A 15,957-nucleotide genomic window follows, 5' to 3' on the forward strand; every position below is an offset into this window, starting at 1 on the left:
GTTCATAAAGAACAATGCGATATATAAAAGTGTTGCGTCTGCTTATGTATTTCTTTATAGCACCTAGGTGTGCTTCAGCTCTACTTACTATGCACAACTTTGAATGGACTTTTTTGGGTTTTCTAGACAATGTAATTTGTGCATGTTGCTGACAGTGAGGTCTGTACCCTAGGTATGGTGTTTAGTGTTCACTTGGGGCTGGCAGACCTCACAAACAAAGAGGGAAAGAAGCAAGAGGAAAAGACTTATGCCTTGTTTATAGGGGATACACTGCTGGTGAATGAGGTAAGGCGTATACCTCCGTCAGACCCATTATTCTTTCTTTTTTTTCTTTTTTGTTCTTTGTTAACTATTGAAATATAGGGGTGTTGTGGCTTTTTTTTTTTTTTTTTTTAGTCTATTAGCTAGGATATTGCAAAAGTACCCCAGATTTTTCACATTGCTGTAGATTAAGGAACAGAGCTCCATAGTGAACAACCTACTATGATTTACACAGTAGAGCAGAACAGTTGAGTATGGAGTAAAATGTGTTGTATAGAACAGAGAACGGTTTGAAACAAACATGTTCCAATAGGGTGGGAGTAAGAGACCGTAACTGAGATGCCAAAGGAATAATGCTTAAACTCTGGGCAGGAGGTGTTTTGTAGTAAGGCTAATAATAGTATGATGTACACAAGAATAAATAAGTGGTAAGGCCCTGCTTGTGAGCATTGTTGGATCAAAAGTGGGTGACACCAACAAGGGGGGGTGGTTTGGACTGATTTTCAATGGTTGCTAAGTAAGGCTAATTGGAGGCCACGGGGACTAATAGATTGTAGGGGATGGCCACTAGTAGTCCATCGATGATAACCATCAGTTGCAGAAAAATCTATTGTGAACCATCAATGGTGTGACACCCTCAAAGGGCACTGATGGCAGCTCCTGACTGTACTGCAAGCCAGTCAAAAATAGGTGGTGCTTAACGGGCTGCCAGGGTGTGGAGCTGAGCTCTGTGCCTAGATTAAGTAAAGCTATGTACACACACTTCGTTTTGCTTTAGATTCAATGTTAGATTCAATTTTCTATTCGATCTGGCATTAGGTCTTCCCATTGAATTTGGCATTAGATCTTTACTATTGTATTCAATATAAATTTCGATATCGAATTCGATTTACATTCATAGTAGACACTGGATTGAATTCCTCATTTCCTTGGCTGCACGGTCTATTTTTCTTTTGGATTTTGAGAAAACGGGAGAGAGGCAGATTGAAAGTCTCCTGAAAACCATTCAAAGTGGATACGATTTTGCTTCTGTAAGCAGAATCGAAAACAGAAAAATTTAAGCGTGTGTGTACACAGCTTAAAACGACTTGTTTCCACACGGGATCAATGGCAGAGAACCATTGTGCCTGCTCCCCCAATCAGTCGTTAAACATCAATCTATTTGGGCATGGGAGTGCATTCCAAAAGTGAATAGCAGATCTGTAAAAGTTATGGGAATGGGAAGAGCTAATCTTAGGGAGGCGAGGACGAGGTGTTTGGAAGATCTGAGAGGGTAATGTTTGCAATTTTGATGAAAAGTAGTTATGAGCAATTGAGGTTGAGGGTAGTGCATTTCATGATTAGTAAAAACATTCATGGTCTTTTCCAATTTTTTTACTTTTACATTTTGTGCAATTTTCTTTATATTACAGTACTGTGCAAAAGTTTTAGTTAGATGTGGTAAGAATGCTTTGCAAAATATCAGTGTGAAGTTGTTGTTTTTATCAGTTAACAAGATGCAAAGTGAATGAACAGAAGGGAAATCTAAATCAAATCCATATTTGGTGTGAGTGCCCTTTGCCTTTAAAACCGCATCAATTCTACTAGGTCAAGTCCTTACACACTGTATGATATGTGGCACTGCTGATATTGCTGCCATGAAAATGAACTGACAGTAGCCGGAACCCCTGCTGAACGTGCGGTCACTGATAAGATTGTCAGATTGGATTGCATGTTCACACGATCGGGCATATAGAGGGTACACACTGAACGATATGAACAATCATATTGTTATTGTGCAATATCGTTCATTAATTTGGATAGTTTTTGAAGTTACTCTGCTTGGAGGAGGTTCAAAATATCTTGGAGATCTAACCACAGATGATCTGTGGAAGTAGGCTTGCACAAATCCTTCTGTCTCTTCATGTAATCTCAGACTGATTCAATGTTGATATCACGACTTTGTGGGGGCCATATCATCCCTTCAAGGACTCCTTGTTCTTCTAAGCAATGGCTGTATGTTTGCGATAGTCTTCCTGGTGTAGAATACATTTAAAGCCAAGATGAAGCATTGTTGATGGTGTTGCAGAATAAGAACCTGACTGTATTTCTCAGCATTAAAGACACCATTTATCATGACGACCAAATCTCCAACTCCATTTGCTGAAATGGAGCCTCAAACTTGCAAGGAATTTCCACCATGCTTCCCAGTTGACTTCGGACACTTTATATTTTACCACTGTCCAGTCCTCCTAGTACAAACGGTCTTCTGTTCCAGCAAAACACATCACATTTTAACTCCTCCGTAAAAGGAGGGGGGGGGTTGTGTGTGAAGGGAATAATAAAGAACTTTTATTTGGAGGGACCCAGGAAAGGTCAGGTAGGACCCCAATTTTTGTAAGGGAGTTGTCCTAGTGACCCACTTTTGTTTTGACTAGGCGCGATCACTGAATACCTAATGTATTATGTTTAAAGTATGACGCATGTAAGGGACACATCCTATATTGGCCACCTGTGATGAGCTGTATTCCTTCTAGCTCTTAAGGTCCATACACACTGGGCAATTTTGCCCAGTGTGTATGGACAGCGATGACTCACTGCTATCATTGCTGGGGGAACTCCGCTCAGTGCATACCCACTGAGCGGCTTTACCCCTGCCCGGTACCGTCTGCAGGGGGCGGACGGCTTTACATAGCACAGCGCTACGCAAAGCCGCTCATGTGCTGGTATTACCAGCACATGAGCGGCTTTCTCCGCGATGTGGCAGAACACAGCAGCGCACATCGCTGGGGCATACACTCTGGGCGGCTTTGAGCTGAAAACCACTCAAACTTCCTGTTTTGAGCGGCTTTCAGCTCAGTCACCCAGTGTGTATGGGCCTTTAATGTTGCAGGCATTCTTATACATGGATCACTCTTTGCAACATTGTTTTAATTTTCATGCTACAATGTGAAAACTCAAAATAAAAAAAAACAATTGCAAGTAGCTGATTGGGTCTTGACTGTCTTTTTGTTGCTTTGACTGTGAATATTCCTCAACCAGAATGCTTATTCACATGGTGAATATCTGGTATTGGTTCATAACTGTGCATTCAATCATTCTCCCCTTCCTTTATAGATATCCTCACTTTAGTATATTTATTAATCACCCGTCTTCTACACGCTGTGCATGTCACTTGTTCCGGAATGACCATTCCGCTTAATCCTGGGACCAGCAGTTTTTTTAACACCTGCCTAAAACTTTTGCACAGTATTGTACATTTAATTGTAGAGTCCTAATTCTTCTGTGCATAGGTATGTTTATGTTCAGTATATGTTGTCTTCTACTTCTCTCTTTTAAAACTCATAAAAGCCTCTTTGTTTACGAGCCTGAAATAAGTTTGCTCTGTTTTTGGTTTTCTTGCCAATAGATCTGCTAGTAACAATATTACCTGCTGCTTTTGGTACCATGTCAGCAATGATCTATTAGTAATGCCTGGCATTGATTAGCTTTACTCAGCCAGTAATACCTGGCTTGGCTATCGGATAGAAATCTTATTGAGTGATTTTCTCTGATATGATCATTGTTGCTATATCCTTAACCTTCAAACAAGAGATTTTTATCTTCCATTTAGGAGGGACCGGCAACTGTTCTTACCAGTGTTAAAAAGAAAGTGAAGAACGTGGGCATTTTCTTAAAGGTGAGCTTTAGAAATAACAAAGTTAGATCATCTTCTAGTATTTGTTTATTGTGTTATTGTTTTATCCATGATCTTATTTTAGTTTGTTGTACAGTGTTCTGAAATAATGCATCTAGTATTACAGATGTAATTTTTGTTCTTGGTTTTCAAAAAACTTAAGTACATTTCTGTCCCAACAGAATGAAGATGAGGAGGAAGAGGAGGAGGAGAAAGATGAAGCAGAGGATCTCTTAGGCAGAGGGTCCCGAGCAGCTGCTCTCCTGCCTGAAAGAACCAGAGTACGTTCTATATATCTTTGTGGGCAGCAAGTGAAGAGTACTACAGTTGGGCTCAAAGAACATCTTCCCTATTGGTTCCTTCTTTTTCTTCATGCCACATATCTGCTTAATTATATTCCTGTCTCACACTGCTCATCTATTCTATAGAATGAGATGACTGCAGAGGAGAAACGGCGCACGCACCAGAAAGAGCTTGCAGACCAACTAAATGAGGAGGCTCGAAGACGGCTAACCGAGCAGAAGGGAGAACAGCAGACCATGAAGTAAGTTCCTACTTTTGGTAATTATTTTGTTTGCATTTCAGTGCCACTAGCAACCTGAACTTCTTTTGTTTGTGCTAGTACAGTGATTGGTAATGTCTGTTCTTCCAGGGCACGAAAGTCCAATGTTTCCTACAAAAGTGCAACTCAGATGCCAAAGGAGCCAGAGATACGGGAGATGAAGATTTATATAGACAAGAAGTATGAGACTGTTATTATGCCTGTGTTTGGGATTGCTACTCCTTTCCACATAGCCACCATCAAGGTAACAATATCGGTGTCTATGTGCCAATCTCCTACAGAGATTCTGGCCAAGTTAAACGCTTCATTTTATTATTTTCTTTGTGAGGTGTTATTTCTTCCTGGTTATATCTACTTTGTCCCCCAGGTCTGCTGGTTAAATCCTCTTTACATTTGTAATTGGAAAAAGAGCTTTCACAAACAATCCTTCCAAAGCAATGGGAATACATGCATCTTACCTCCTTTTTCCATGTTGTGATGCACTGACCACACATGCATGTTAAGCAGACTTTATTTACGCCCAGACACAGTTTCTTCATGCACAAAAATTTGTTGGCGCCTGTGCCATCTAGAGGGTTCTACTTATTTTGTTATACTGTACTGTGCGCGTTCTGGTGAGGTTTCACTACTCTGGCCCAACTCCATTGCTATCCCCTCACAGTACCACTATGTCCTTGGACATATCCTGAATTCAGGAAAACCCCAAACCAGAAATCCCTGCACCCCCTTCCCGCACACTTTTGGGTTCTTTCTGAAACACAAATTCAGTTGAACATGGCAACACTTGAGCCTCTTTCCCGTTATGAAGTGGTACCAATGTCACTTGTATGTTTCAAAGGGTGGAGGAGCTTTCACATTGCATTCAGATGCAAAGCATTCCCTCTCCTCCTTCTTGCCTTAAAACTATGGGGTTATTTGAGTTTAATCGGTCCCTAGCATGTTCGCACAGGGGACCGTTTTTTTTTTTTGTGTCTTCGCATGTGCAGACACTTAGTGCGTGCATGAGCACGCTGGGTGATTGGGCTGCGAAATTTGCAGTCTTGCGAGTCCACCAGAATAAGGTCCTGTTATGTACTGCTGTTTTCCCGCTTTTTTAGTAATATTCTGTCTCTGTGCACACGTTGTAATTTATTTTATTCACATGTATTTGACCTCTGACAATGTCTCCTCTCTCTCCTCTTCCCATTTCATGTACCCCTCATGCCCCCTTTTTATTTTTTTGGACGTGGACTATTGCAGATCCATTACATAGTTGCCTACCTTCCTGCAGTCTGCAGGAGACTCCCTTAAATAGCAGCAATTTCCCTCATTTCACCTAGCCCACATTACACTGTTACATTTTTGGGGGAAAAAGGAATGAGCGATACATTTACATTGAATCATCAGCAGTATTCCCCAGCACTTTAGCAAGTATAGTATCTCTTACTAACTGCTTTGGGGCTCATCTACATTTTTATATAAGTAATTTTACAAGATTCCTCTCATATGTAGTAGTACACACCCACACTTCTAGGTGCCACGTTTACAATCTCTTTTCATAATCTCTCCATATATAGAACTAGACACGCCATTTGAGTGGCGCATGACATGCCCCCTCAATGGTGCGCTGTGCAAAATTCTACTACCAACTATTATCTCCCTGAAACTAGTTTTCAAAAGTAGGCAAGTATGATCCATTAACTGGATCCAAAAACTGAGATTTCTAATTAGTTTTGTGCACCTGGTGGAAGCAATTCAATTGTTACTCACTTCTTCTAGTGAGTATAGCTGTGGCTGTACACATCTCAGCTCACAGACCACAGAGATGAGCATAAATGGGTGAAAAGTCAGTTTGAGCGCCTAAACAGCGCTTCTCCGTTAGTATCCAACAGTGCACGTTTTCCAGTTCTCCACACAGAATCAATGGTGAAATAATTAGCTCCACCTGTGATCTTTTAATATGTGAGTGAATGAGAGTGCACCTGCTGGTGACCTGGAAAATGTGCACTATTGGGGGTCCTTGAGAACCACTGGTTTAGATGATTTACCCGGCTAAACCCTGACTAAGTGCAATAATTAAAGGGCGCCAAAAACAATCGAATTATAACACTGGGCCCTGATTTATTACCACAACTTAATTGCATCGCATTCCCCCCCCCCCCCCCCCCCCCCCCCCCCATCACTCAGCTTGTATTTTTTCCTTTAATCAAGTTATAGTGTACATATTATATGTTGTCTATTTACCATCTTTGCCTTTTGAGATTTGGATGTTTTATTTTACTAAAATATTGTTACTTTTATGTTCACAGAATATCAGTATGTCTGTTGAAGGTGATTATACGTACCTCAGAATAAACTTCTACTGCCCAGGCACTGCTTTAGGGCGAAATGAAGGCAACATATTTCCCAACCCTGATGCCACATTTGTAAAGGAAATGTAAGTAAAGATGTATTTTTGGAATATATATTTATGAATGTATATTTATGTAGCTTTTGTCTTGATTGTTTTCTTTGAAACACTGCCTTTCTCAGAACGTACCGTGCTTCTAATATGAAGACTCCCGGAGAAACTGCTGTGCCATCTCTTAACTTGCAAAATGCCTTCCGTGTTATTAAGGAGGTGCAAAAAAGGTACAAGACACGTGAGGCAGAGGAGAAGGAAAAGGAGGTGAGTGGATGTAGGGATTAATATTGTATCTTTTAGTCTGTCCACTGTCTGTTTCTGCTGCCTACTCACCTCTCAATCTCTACACAGGGTATTGTAAAGCAAGACTCCCTAGTCATTAATCTCAACCGCAGTAACCCGAAATTGAAAGACCTTTACATTAGGCCCAATATTGCCCAGAAGAGGATGCAAGGCTCACTAGAGGCCCATGTGAATGGTGAGTGTGTATTCGGCAACCACAGACCTCAGATAATGGTGATGAAAGTTTTTTTTTTTTTTCCATTAAACCCAAACTAGGATTGTCATATTAATGTTTTTAAAATGGTAAAATGTCCATAGATATGTATTTTTAGTTTTAAGAGTTTCTTTTGCAATAAAAAAAGTACTTTCTAAAGTTCTTCTGTGTATAATTTCCAAGTAGTTTCTGAGGCACAGCACAATTGCTTATGTGGCATATGATGTTGAAATTTAGCAAACTTCAATGAAGAATTTTCTGCTTCGGACTCTAAACTTCTGCAGGCCTCCCCCAATTACCTACTCACAAGATCTCTTGCATGCCCACTGAGCTGGTGGGGGCAGTGAGTCAGCACATCGGCACTAGGCTAATGTGCTTTGATGGGGAGTTCTCACTTTCCCACTTCAGCCCCCGAGATGTTAATACATCTGGGCTGCTATAGAACATTTACCCCTGAGTTAGTAAAGGAACAGACACCACATTAGATCCTGTCTGGTTCCTTTTTTTTTTTTTTTTTGCGAAAGCAAGCCATCCCTGCCATCAAACCCCCCTCTGCCGTTTTATTGGCCACACTGGCTGTATCCACCTCGCTGAAGGGAAACCGAGAGTGAAGGGGAGAGAGTAGAGTACTTGACTGTGAGCTATTGGCACTGCTCGCCATCATAGCTTACCATCAGGGTCAAGAAAGGAGTTAACCTAAGTAAAAAAAATAAACTTTTTGCCATGGAGTACAAAATAACCATTTTTACAACACATCTGAGACATGTAGTGTTTGGTTAGTGTTATCCTATGTGGATGTGGTTTTCACTGGTTTAGTAAAACTGGATTTATTAGGTTGCTGTATTGATGCCACTGAAATCCTTGTTTTTATACTTAGGTTTTCGTTTCACTTCTGTAAGAGGAGATAAAGTGGATATTTTATATAACAACATCAAACATGCCATTTTTCAGCCTTGTGATGGAGAGATGATCATTGTACTTCATTTTCACCTCAAGGTAAGTTGTCTTAAATGAATTTGATTGGACATACTTAAAGAACTTTGGAACATCTTTCTAAAAGTATATTTCCTCATGTAATATGCCACATGCAATCTTTTTAAACAGAATGCCATAATGTTTGGAAAGAAGAGGCACACGGATGTCCAGTTCTACACTGAAGTTGGAGAGATCACCACAGATCTTGGAAAGCACCAGCACATGCATGACCGAGATGACCTGTATGCTGAACAGGTGAGCACGGACAGACATGGTCTAAAGGCCCCCATACACTATACAATTTTGGGCCGATTCCACCCGATTTCGGCACTTTGGGCCGATTAATCGGGTGAAATCGGCCCCAAATTGCATGTTTGTGACATCTGATCCAATCTGATGCGCGTTCCCGTGCGCATTGGATTGGATCAGAGGGTCGGACCTGCTGAACATAAGATATATCGGAATCTGGGCACATCGTGGGTGCTTTTTATGCACCCACGATGTTTCAGATCCGATATATCATGTGTAGAATGCTTGTACCTCCTTCCGGTGCTTCCTCCAATCCAACAGTAGCAGCCGCAACATAGATCACCGGAAGGGGTAGGCGTGAGGGAGGAAGAGTCACAGCAGCTGCAGCGTCCCATCGAGATTAGTATAACTGATGCAGGAGCGCCATCCCCCTCCCGGCAGCAACTAATTCTCTCCCTCCCCCCCCCCGCTCGGCAGCAACTGATGCTGTTAAACTCCCCCCGCCAGTGGCTGATGCCGTTAAACACCCGCGCCCGGCAGCGACTGATGCTGTTAAACTCCCCCCCCCCCCCCCTCCCTCCGGGAGCGGCTGATGCCCAGCACACACTGCACTGCCAACACCCGCCCGGCAGCGACAGAGGACTGTAGGAGGGGAGTATGGTTGTGGGCAGAATAAAACCCCCCTCCTCTCCCCTGCTGGAGGTTAGCCTCAGCTCCTACAATTTCGAAGCCCAGCAAGCAGTGGGGAAAGGATAATTGATTAGGTGGAAGTCCCAGAAATGTTTTCCAACCCAAAGAATTTTCAGAGGCTTAAACGGTCACTCCGCAATATATTGGGTGGTCCAAGGGTATTCGGTCAGTCAGTCCCAAATGATTCACCTGACTATACCATATAAGCGACATGGGGGGGACACCAGATATACCATAATATTGAACGAGCAACCCACCCCTAGAGCGAGCAGAGGTTCTGGGGGGCTCATGTGTACCCCAGCTACATAACTGGGGTGGGGGGGTACAGTTTGGGAGCAGCCCTGCTGCGGGGAGGGGGAGTTACGCTGAAACATTTGGGGTCAAAATATTATTAAATAAGTATTATTAATATAATTTCATTAAATAAAAACTGTCAAAAAATAGAAACCGGCTCCAGGTCTCCCGGCACAGGGGACGCCTGCTCATATGGACAGCCTAAAATCAGGAACTCCCGCTGACGGCACAGGGCGACTAGGCCGTGTGGCTGGGTAAATCACATGTGTGTGTCAGATAAATCATATGTGATTTATCTGATGCAAATTGGATGTAAAAAAATGGCACATCAAGTGTCATTGTATGTAGGCTTCTTCGGAAGATGCTGGGAAAGTTTCAAGGGAAATCAGATGCAATTTACAGGTCAGATAAATCTTACTAGTGTATGGGGGCCTTAAGGCAAGCTAATAGTGTTTAACTGAATTTATGCGGTGTCTGAGAAATCTTCCTACAAAATGAATAGTATATTTCAGCTTTGTCTTCGTAAATAACAAAATGTCTTAAATTGCTAAACACTGGCACACACAAACATCACTACTTTGTCATGCCGATAGGATCTTTACTGAATAAACGTCATCCCTAATTATATGCAAATTACCGTTTGGTGGCTACCATTCTAGGACTAGTGTACAATTATTATTTTTTCTTACAAATGAGTATCCCCTGGATAGGGAGGATGACCGAGGGAGAGCTGTATAAACCTTAACTAATCTAAAGAAGCTGATTGGTTGCTATGCACAACTTGCACCCTTTAGAAGATTAGCCATTGCCCCCCTCCCCACCTTCTAATTTTTGTAATTTCCTGTAGTTGAGTGTAAAGGGCCCCGTACACTAAAACGATGTTTGACCCTGAAGTCAGATGCAATTTCCCTTGAACTTCACCTGGACCTTCCCGGCAGTGATTCCGTCCGATTTTGTACTTTGGTGTCTTGGCTCTCATACACTGGTGTGATATGGCCTGTTATCATGCGAATGCGTCGCATTGCTGCGACGGATCTCATAAAAACTGGCAGGTGGTTTTTATGCGATTGCGATGCCAGTTGGACTCCCGTGCACCTCGCATCTCATTCGCAGCTGTCACTGTTTGCCATAAATATTTATCACAGCCTGTAGCCCCTGCTGGGATTGCATGAAATACATTGTATGCAAAAGTACCGCAAACAATGCGATCCTGTCCTCTGAAGGTCCCACCCACATTGCAAGCAAAACGCATGCAACCAATTGCTGAGACACCTCTCACTAGTGTATGGGCACCTTTATTTGTATAAGATAAATTTCATGTGATTGATGAAGCCAAGATGCATTGCATGAGCTGTATCTTATGGTATACAATTGTACCATAAGATCTATCTGATGGGCTAGAGCTGGGGTGTCCAAACTTTTTGCGACGAGGGCCAGATTTGGTGAAGTGTAAATGTGTGGGGGCCGACCATTCAGCCTGGCATTCTTTGAATCATTAATCACATCAGAATGGTCCCCCACTCTACCCACATTCTCTCTGTCCCCCAGCCTGCCTCTATTCACTGTATGTCCCCCATTCACTATGTTCCCCACTCTGCACCCATTCACTCTGTGTATGTCCCCAAGCCTGACCCTCCTTCACTGTATGACTCCCATTCACTGTATGACCCCCATTCACTATGTACCCCACTCTGCCCCCATTCACTGTATGTCCCCCAGCCTGCCCCTTCTCCCCCTTCTCTGAATGGCCATCACTGCCTCCATTCACTGTATGTCCCCCAGCCTGACGCTCCTTCACTGTATGTCCCCCACTCTGCCCCCTCCCTTCTCTGTATGTTTCCCAGCCCCTTGTGTGAGCCAGAGGAAGGAGAGGCAAAGCAGGCACTGCAAGGACAGGAGATGCTTGGGCTCCCACTGCTGCCCTCCTCAGCTCTGCATGTTACGGGAGCAAGCTTCCCCCTTGCTGCCCCCCTCCCCAAACACTGCTGTCACTGATTGTGGAGTAGGGTGATATGATTGCAGCAGCAGGGGTAGGATGCCAAACACATCTGACTGTGGTGGCCGGCACCTCCTCACTGCAGCAGACAGCAAGGTAAAGGCACGCATGCCTGGTCCCACCTTTAGTGTCCTGTGCTGTGCTTCCCACATCTGATGCTCTGCCCGCTGGAGGCTGTGGGCCGCTTGAAATGACAGCACGGGCTGCATTTTGCCCCCGGGCCTGACTTTGGACATGCCTGGGCTAGAGGGACTGGAATAGTCAGTCACACCTGCGATATATCGCATGCACAAAAAACTAAATTTTGCATCCGATTTGATGCAATTCCGACAAATAAGTGGTGCAGTAGGGGCACTCACAGGACCACGCATCTGATTTTATGGAAAACATACGATTTGCCACTCCAAACTTTATACTGTATATCATCCCAAAACATCAAAAATTAGGCCTGATCTCTTGTGGCATGCCTGGAAACATGACATTGTGTTGCTTGCTCCCCTTTGCTAGTTAATACAGTAGCTGCCATGAAGTGCGGATGTGTGTCTGGTTTAGGGATCAGTTGGCTCTGCAGTGTTGGTAGTCTGTATGCACTATAGTTAAGCAAGTTTGCAACCTGCATGGTGTTCTGCGAATATAAAACCAGTTTATCCTTTCTCTACTACTGTAACAGCTGGAGAGAGAAATGAGGCACAAATTGAAAACTGCATTCAAGAACTTTATCGAAAAAGTTGAATCTTTGACTAAAGAGGATATGGAGTTCGAAGTCCCTTTCAGAGATTTAGGGTAATGGTGGTTTTTATTTTTTTACAAATTGTTTTTCATTGTATTCTGTGTAGCCTTCATTTAGGCCTTGAAGACCCTCTTGCATACCTGTCAACAGTCCCACCTGTAATTTTCAGTATAAAATTGCCAATACCCCTGTTGAAAACACCTAGACCTTAGCCATTTGGGGCAAGACCACTCTGGTCTCCAATGAGGGCACTTTAGCAGGTGTGCAGTTAGCGTACACTTAGTGTACTTATGTTATGTGACATTTGTGTGTCCTGCTTAGCGACTGCGACATTTAAGAATTGTTTAACATTTTGGTTGTCCTAAATCAATTTGAAGCATTTAAAATGTAACTTGTAGTGGCTTAAATAAAAACAGCTACTAAATGCTACTTTCTTAAAAAACAAAAAACGGTACTCTTTACTTAGTTGGGCGCCCATCGCGGGCATCGCGGCCAGTACATTAACGGCCGCGACGCGATGCCCGCGATCACCGCGATTTCCCATAGGGTTCAATGTTAAATTTAGTGCTGCCCGCGATTTTACATTCAATGCTTCAATGGCCGCGATTTGGCCATAGGAATCAATGTTAAATGGGCTACAGAGCCCAAATAGGCACAATTAACACTTAAATGTCCCCCCAAATTTGTAACGCCACCCCACGATCCACGCCAACCCGAAGCGTGGCGAGCGCAACGAGCCCGCGAGGGGCGGCGTGACGCGTCCTCCGACCTTTTCATACCCCCACTATCCACGTCGGCGTGGAGTTGAGAATAGAATAGTGTGGCGAGCGCAGCGAGCCACCGAGCCCGAAGCGTGGCGAGCGGACGTGGATACCTGTGAAGCCCGCATAGGGCCACGTTTACCTGTGAAGGTATCCGCGTCCCCTCGCGGGGCTCGCCACGCTTTGGGCTCGGTGGCTCGCTGCGCTCGCCACACTATTCTATTCTCAACTCCACGCCGACGTGGATAGTGGGGGTATGAAAAGGTCGGAGGACGCGTACCGCCGCCCCTCGCGGGCTCGCTGCGCTTGCCACGCTTCGGGTTGGCGTGGATCGTGGGGTGACGTTACAAATTTGGGGGGACATTTAAGTGTTAATTGTGCCTATTTGGGCTCTGTAGCCCATTTAACATTGATTCCTATGGCCAAATCGCGGCCATTGAAGCATTGAATGTAAAATCGCGGGCAGCACTAAATTTAACATTGAACCCTATGGGTGATCGCGGGCATCGCGTCGCGGTCGTTAATGTACTGGCCGCGATGCCCGCGATCACCGCAATTTCTTTACCCACGACGCCCGCGATGGAGATCGTGGGCGCCGTGATCGGTAAAGAGTACCCAAAAAACAATCACTGACATTCGCAAGCATATAATTAACATTTTTGGGCTCATTTCAGCACATAAGATACTGTTTTATGAAGAGCTCTTGAGCATTCATAGTTTGCACCACATGGTCCCAATTGTATAGCCCATCCTGGGCTCACGAAGCATATTGTGCGTATAAACTGGTTAGTTACTGTATGTTGCAATGCAGTGAATGCACTTTATTTCTTGAGAGCATTTAATGGATAACAAAACTGTAAAAATGATATTCACCTTTTACTGTGGCACATAAATATTTTCATAACTAGCAAGTTTACGTTAGCACATTTGCTGTTCATTCTTCTCTGCACTTTCCAACTGCGGAGTGCTGCTAGAGATTTTATTTTTTTCAGTTCTAGGAGTAATTCCAGTAAGTTTGGTTATCTAGTATAATAAGTTAGACAAAATCAGGGACCACAGTGGGTTATGTTTTACTTTTTGGAGATGATGCCCTGGAAGAAGAATGCCATTTCCACACTGTGAACTCATTCCTCCTTCCTCCTTTCTCCTGCTTTTCCCAGTGCTCTGTCCTTTGTGGGCTCAGGGCTTTGCAATTTACAGTATTGATTCAACTTCACACACAAATGGATGTAATCAAACATTAGAAGTTTGATGCTGATTTTGTTTGTGTCATCTATTCCATTGCAGATATAACCTGCGGTATTACAAGTCACCTGGGTAGAGGCAGTAAAAAATTCCTGCTGTAACACTTCCTTTCCTTTGCAATATTTGGGAATTATCCCTAGCTGTCCTGGCAAACCTAAATCAAGAAGCCAGATGGTAACAGCCAGCTGCTATGGAGTATTTTCCTGGATGATAATTCAGTTTCCTTTCAGTAATCATTGGATTGCACAAAGCGGTATACACAAGTGTGCCATTCAGTCTTTGAATGACTGAAGTAATTGTCCCTTAAAGTAATTGCCAATTGTCCCAAAAAATGCTCTTTAAAGGTATTAAATGACCATGCTGCTTTGCCTTCGTAGTCTGCTGAAGCCTATGCCTCACATTCTCTGGAGACTGGCACATTTTTGTTTTTTCTTCGTTACCTATTGATCTTATTTACGGTGAATGACATCTGTTTTTCCTAGATGCTATATTGTCTGTATTTAAAATACTTTTTTTTTTGTTGGCTAACAGAACCTATGACATGTAGCTTGTTAGTAAGACATCAGCTTTTCATGGATCCAACGATGTTCCCGTCCTCACTTTGACTGTTCTATGTGTAGCCACTTGTTCTCATAAGCGGAAACTGGGAACATCAGCCATATAAGGTCATACTATGATTTTATGTTTCCGGAGAGCAGCCATGAGAACTACCAGCACTTTGGACAGTTCTCTTATTCAGGAACCTGTAACAAATTGCAGACTTAAGAATCTGCAAATCTGATCATGTACCATAGAAATGTCGGAATATTCATCTTGGTGACTTGATTTTTTATTTTTACGTGTGTTTTTTTTTCTGTGGGTGTGAATCTTATCTTGGTCTCTTATGATACTTGCGTATAATATATAAATCTGTCTCAAGAGAAGACTTGTTAATGTGGGCTATATTTGCTATTCTGTAAGCTGACCTGTGGGTGCCTACATTGAGGTGGTATCGAACATCATCTTACTGTTTCACAACCTGGACAATTTTAGGGCAATCTTCTGGACCTGGAAATAGTTCTTTAAGGACTGTTGGTGTCAGACATACCATGTAATGACAGCATGTTATGTGAACATCACTGGCTACTGAAAGCCCTCATGAACATGAAGGAATTAGCTTATATTTTAAACTGATTACAGTATGTGCATTGTCCTCCACCTTTGGAAGGGAAGTTTCTATGCAATTGACAATTTAGACTTCAGGCTATCCTCAATTCATCCTTAAGTTTTGTTGGCTAATTTATGCAGATATGGAGGTTTCCAATTCAGAAGCTGATTTCACTTAAGCTTTCTGCAACACATACCTACTATGCAAATCTAGTAATTCAGTCATCCAACCTTTTGACTTTTCTTGGGTGTATCAGTACAACTTTTTGTATCTCTCATTTGCATCCAGAGTGCCTGTGGCCAGGTGCCCTTTGCACATGATAAACTCGTGGGTGTTCTCTATTTTCTAAATGGCTATATACTGTAAATATAGAGGTTGATGTGTTATTGGTTGTGTCTGTGCACAGTTTTAGGATTACTTGTTTATGTTTTTATATTGAAGATGTTTGAGTGTATTTTAAAGAGATCAATTTACTGCCATTTCCTAGCAAGAGGACTGCTTATGGTATTGGCC

General features: G+C 42.9%; 1 protein-coding gene across 1 annotated transcript in view; it reads left to right on the top strand.

The window, feature by feature from the left end:
• The window catches only part of SUPT16H (SPT16 homolog, facilitates chromatin remodeling subunit), a 31,655-nt gene that overhangs the window by 5,545 nt on the left and 10,153 nt on the right, over positions 1 to 15,957 (top strand). The window contains exons 10-20 of the mRNA XM_083144967.1: positions 173 to 285; positions 3,854 to 3,919; positions 4,099 to 4,197; positions 4,345 to 4,460; positions 4,569 to 4,722; positions 6,767 to 6,894; positions 6,990 to 7,125; positions 7,213 to 7,339; positions 8,235 to 8,353; positions 8,462 to 8,587; positions 12,232 to 12,344. Of these exons, the coding sequence (XP_083001093.1) occupies positions 173 to 285; positions 3,854 to 3,919; positions 4,099 to 4,197; positions 4,345 to 4,460; positions 4,569 to 4,722; positions 6,767 to 6,894; positions 6,990 to 7,125; positions 7,213 to 7,339; positions 8,235 to 8,353; positions 8,462 to 8,587; positions 12,232 to 12,344 (1,297 nt within the window). The remainder of the gene's footprint in view (positions 1 to 172; positions 286 to 3,853; positions 3,920 to 4,098; positions 4,198 to 4,344; positions 4,461 to 4,568; positions 4,723 to 6,766; positions 6,895 to 6,989; positions 7,126 to 7,212; positions 7,340 to 8,234; positions 8,354 to 8,461; positions 8,588 to 12,231; positions 12,345 to 15,957) is intronic.

Source organism: Crinia signifera, chromosome 1, assembly GCF_055691185.1.
Source record: "Crinia signifera chromosome 1, ASM5569118v1, whole genome shotgun sequence".
Taxonomy (NCBI): Eukaryota; Metazoa; Chordata; class Amphibia; order Anura; family Myobatrachidae; genus Crinia; species Crinia signifera.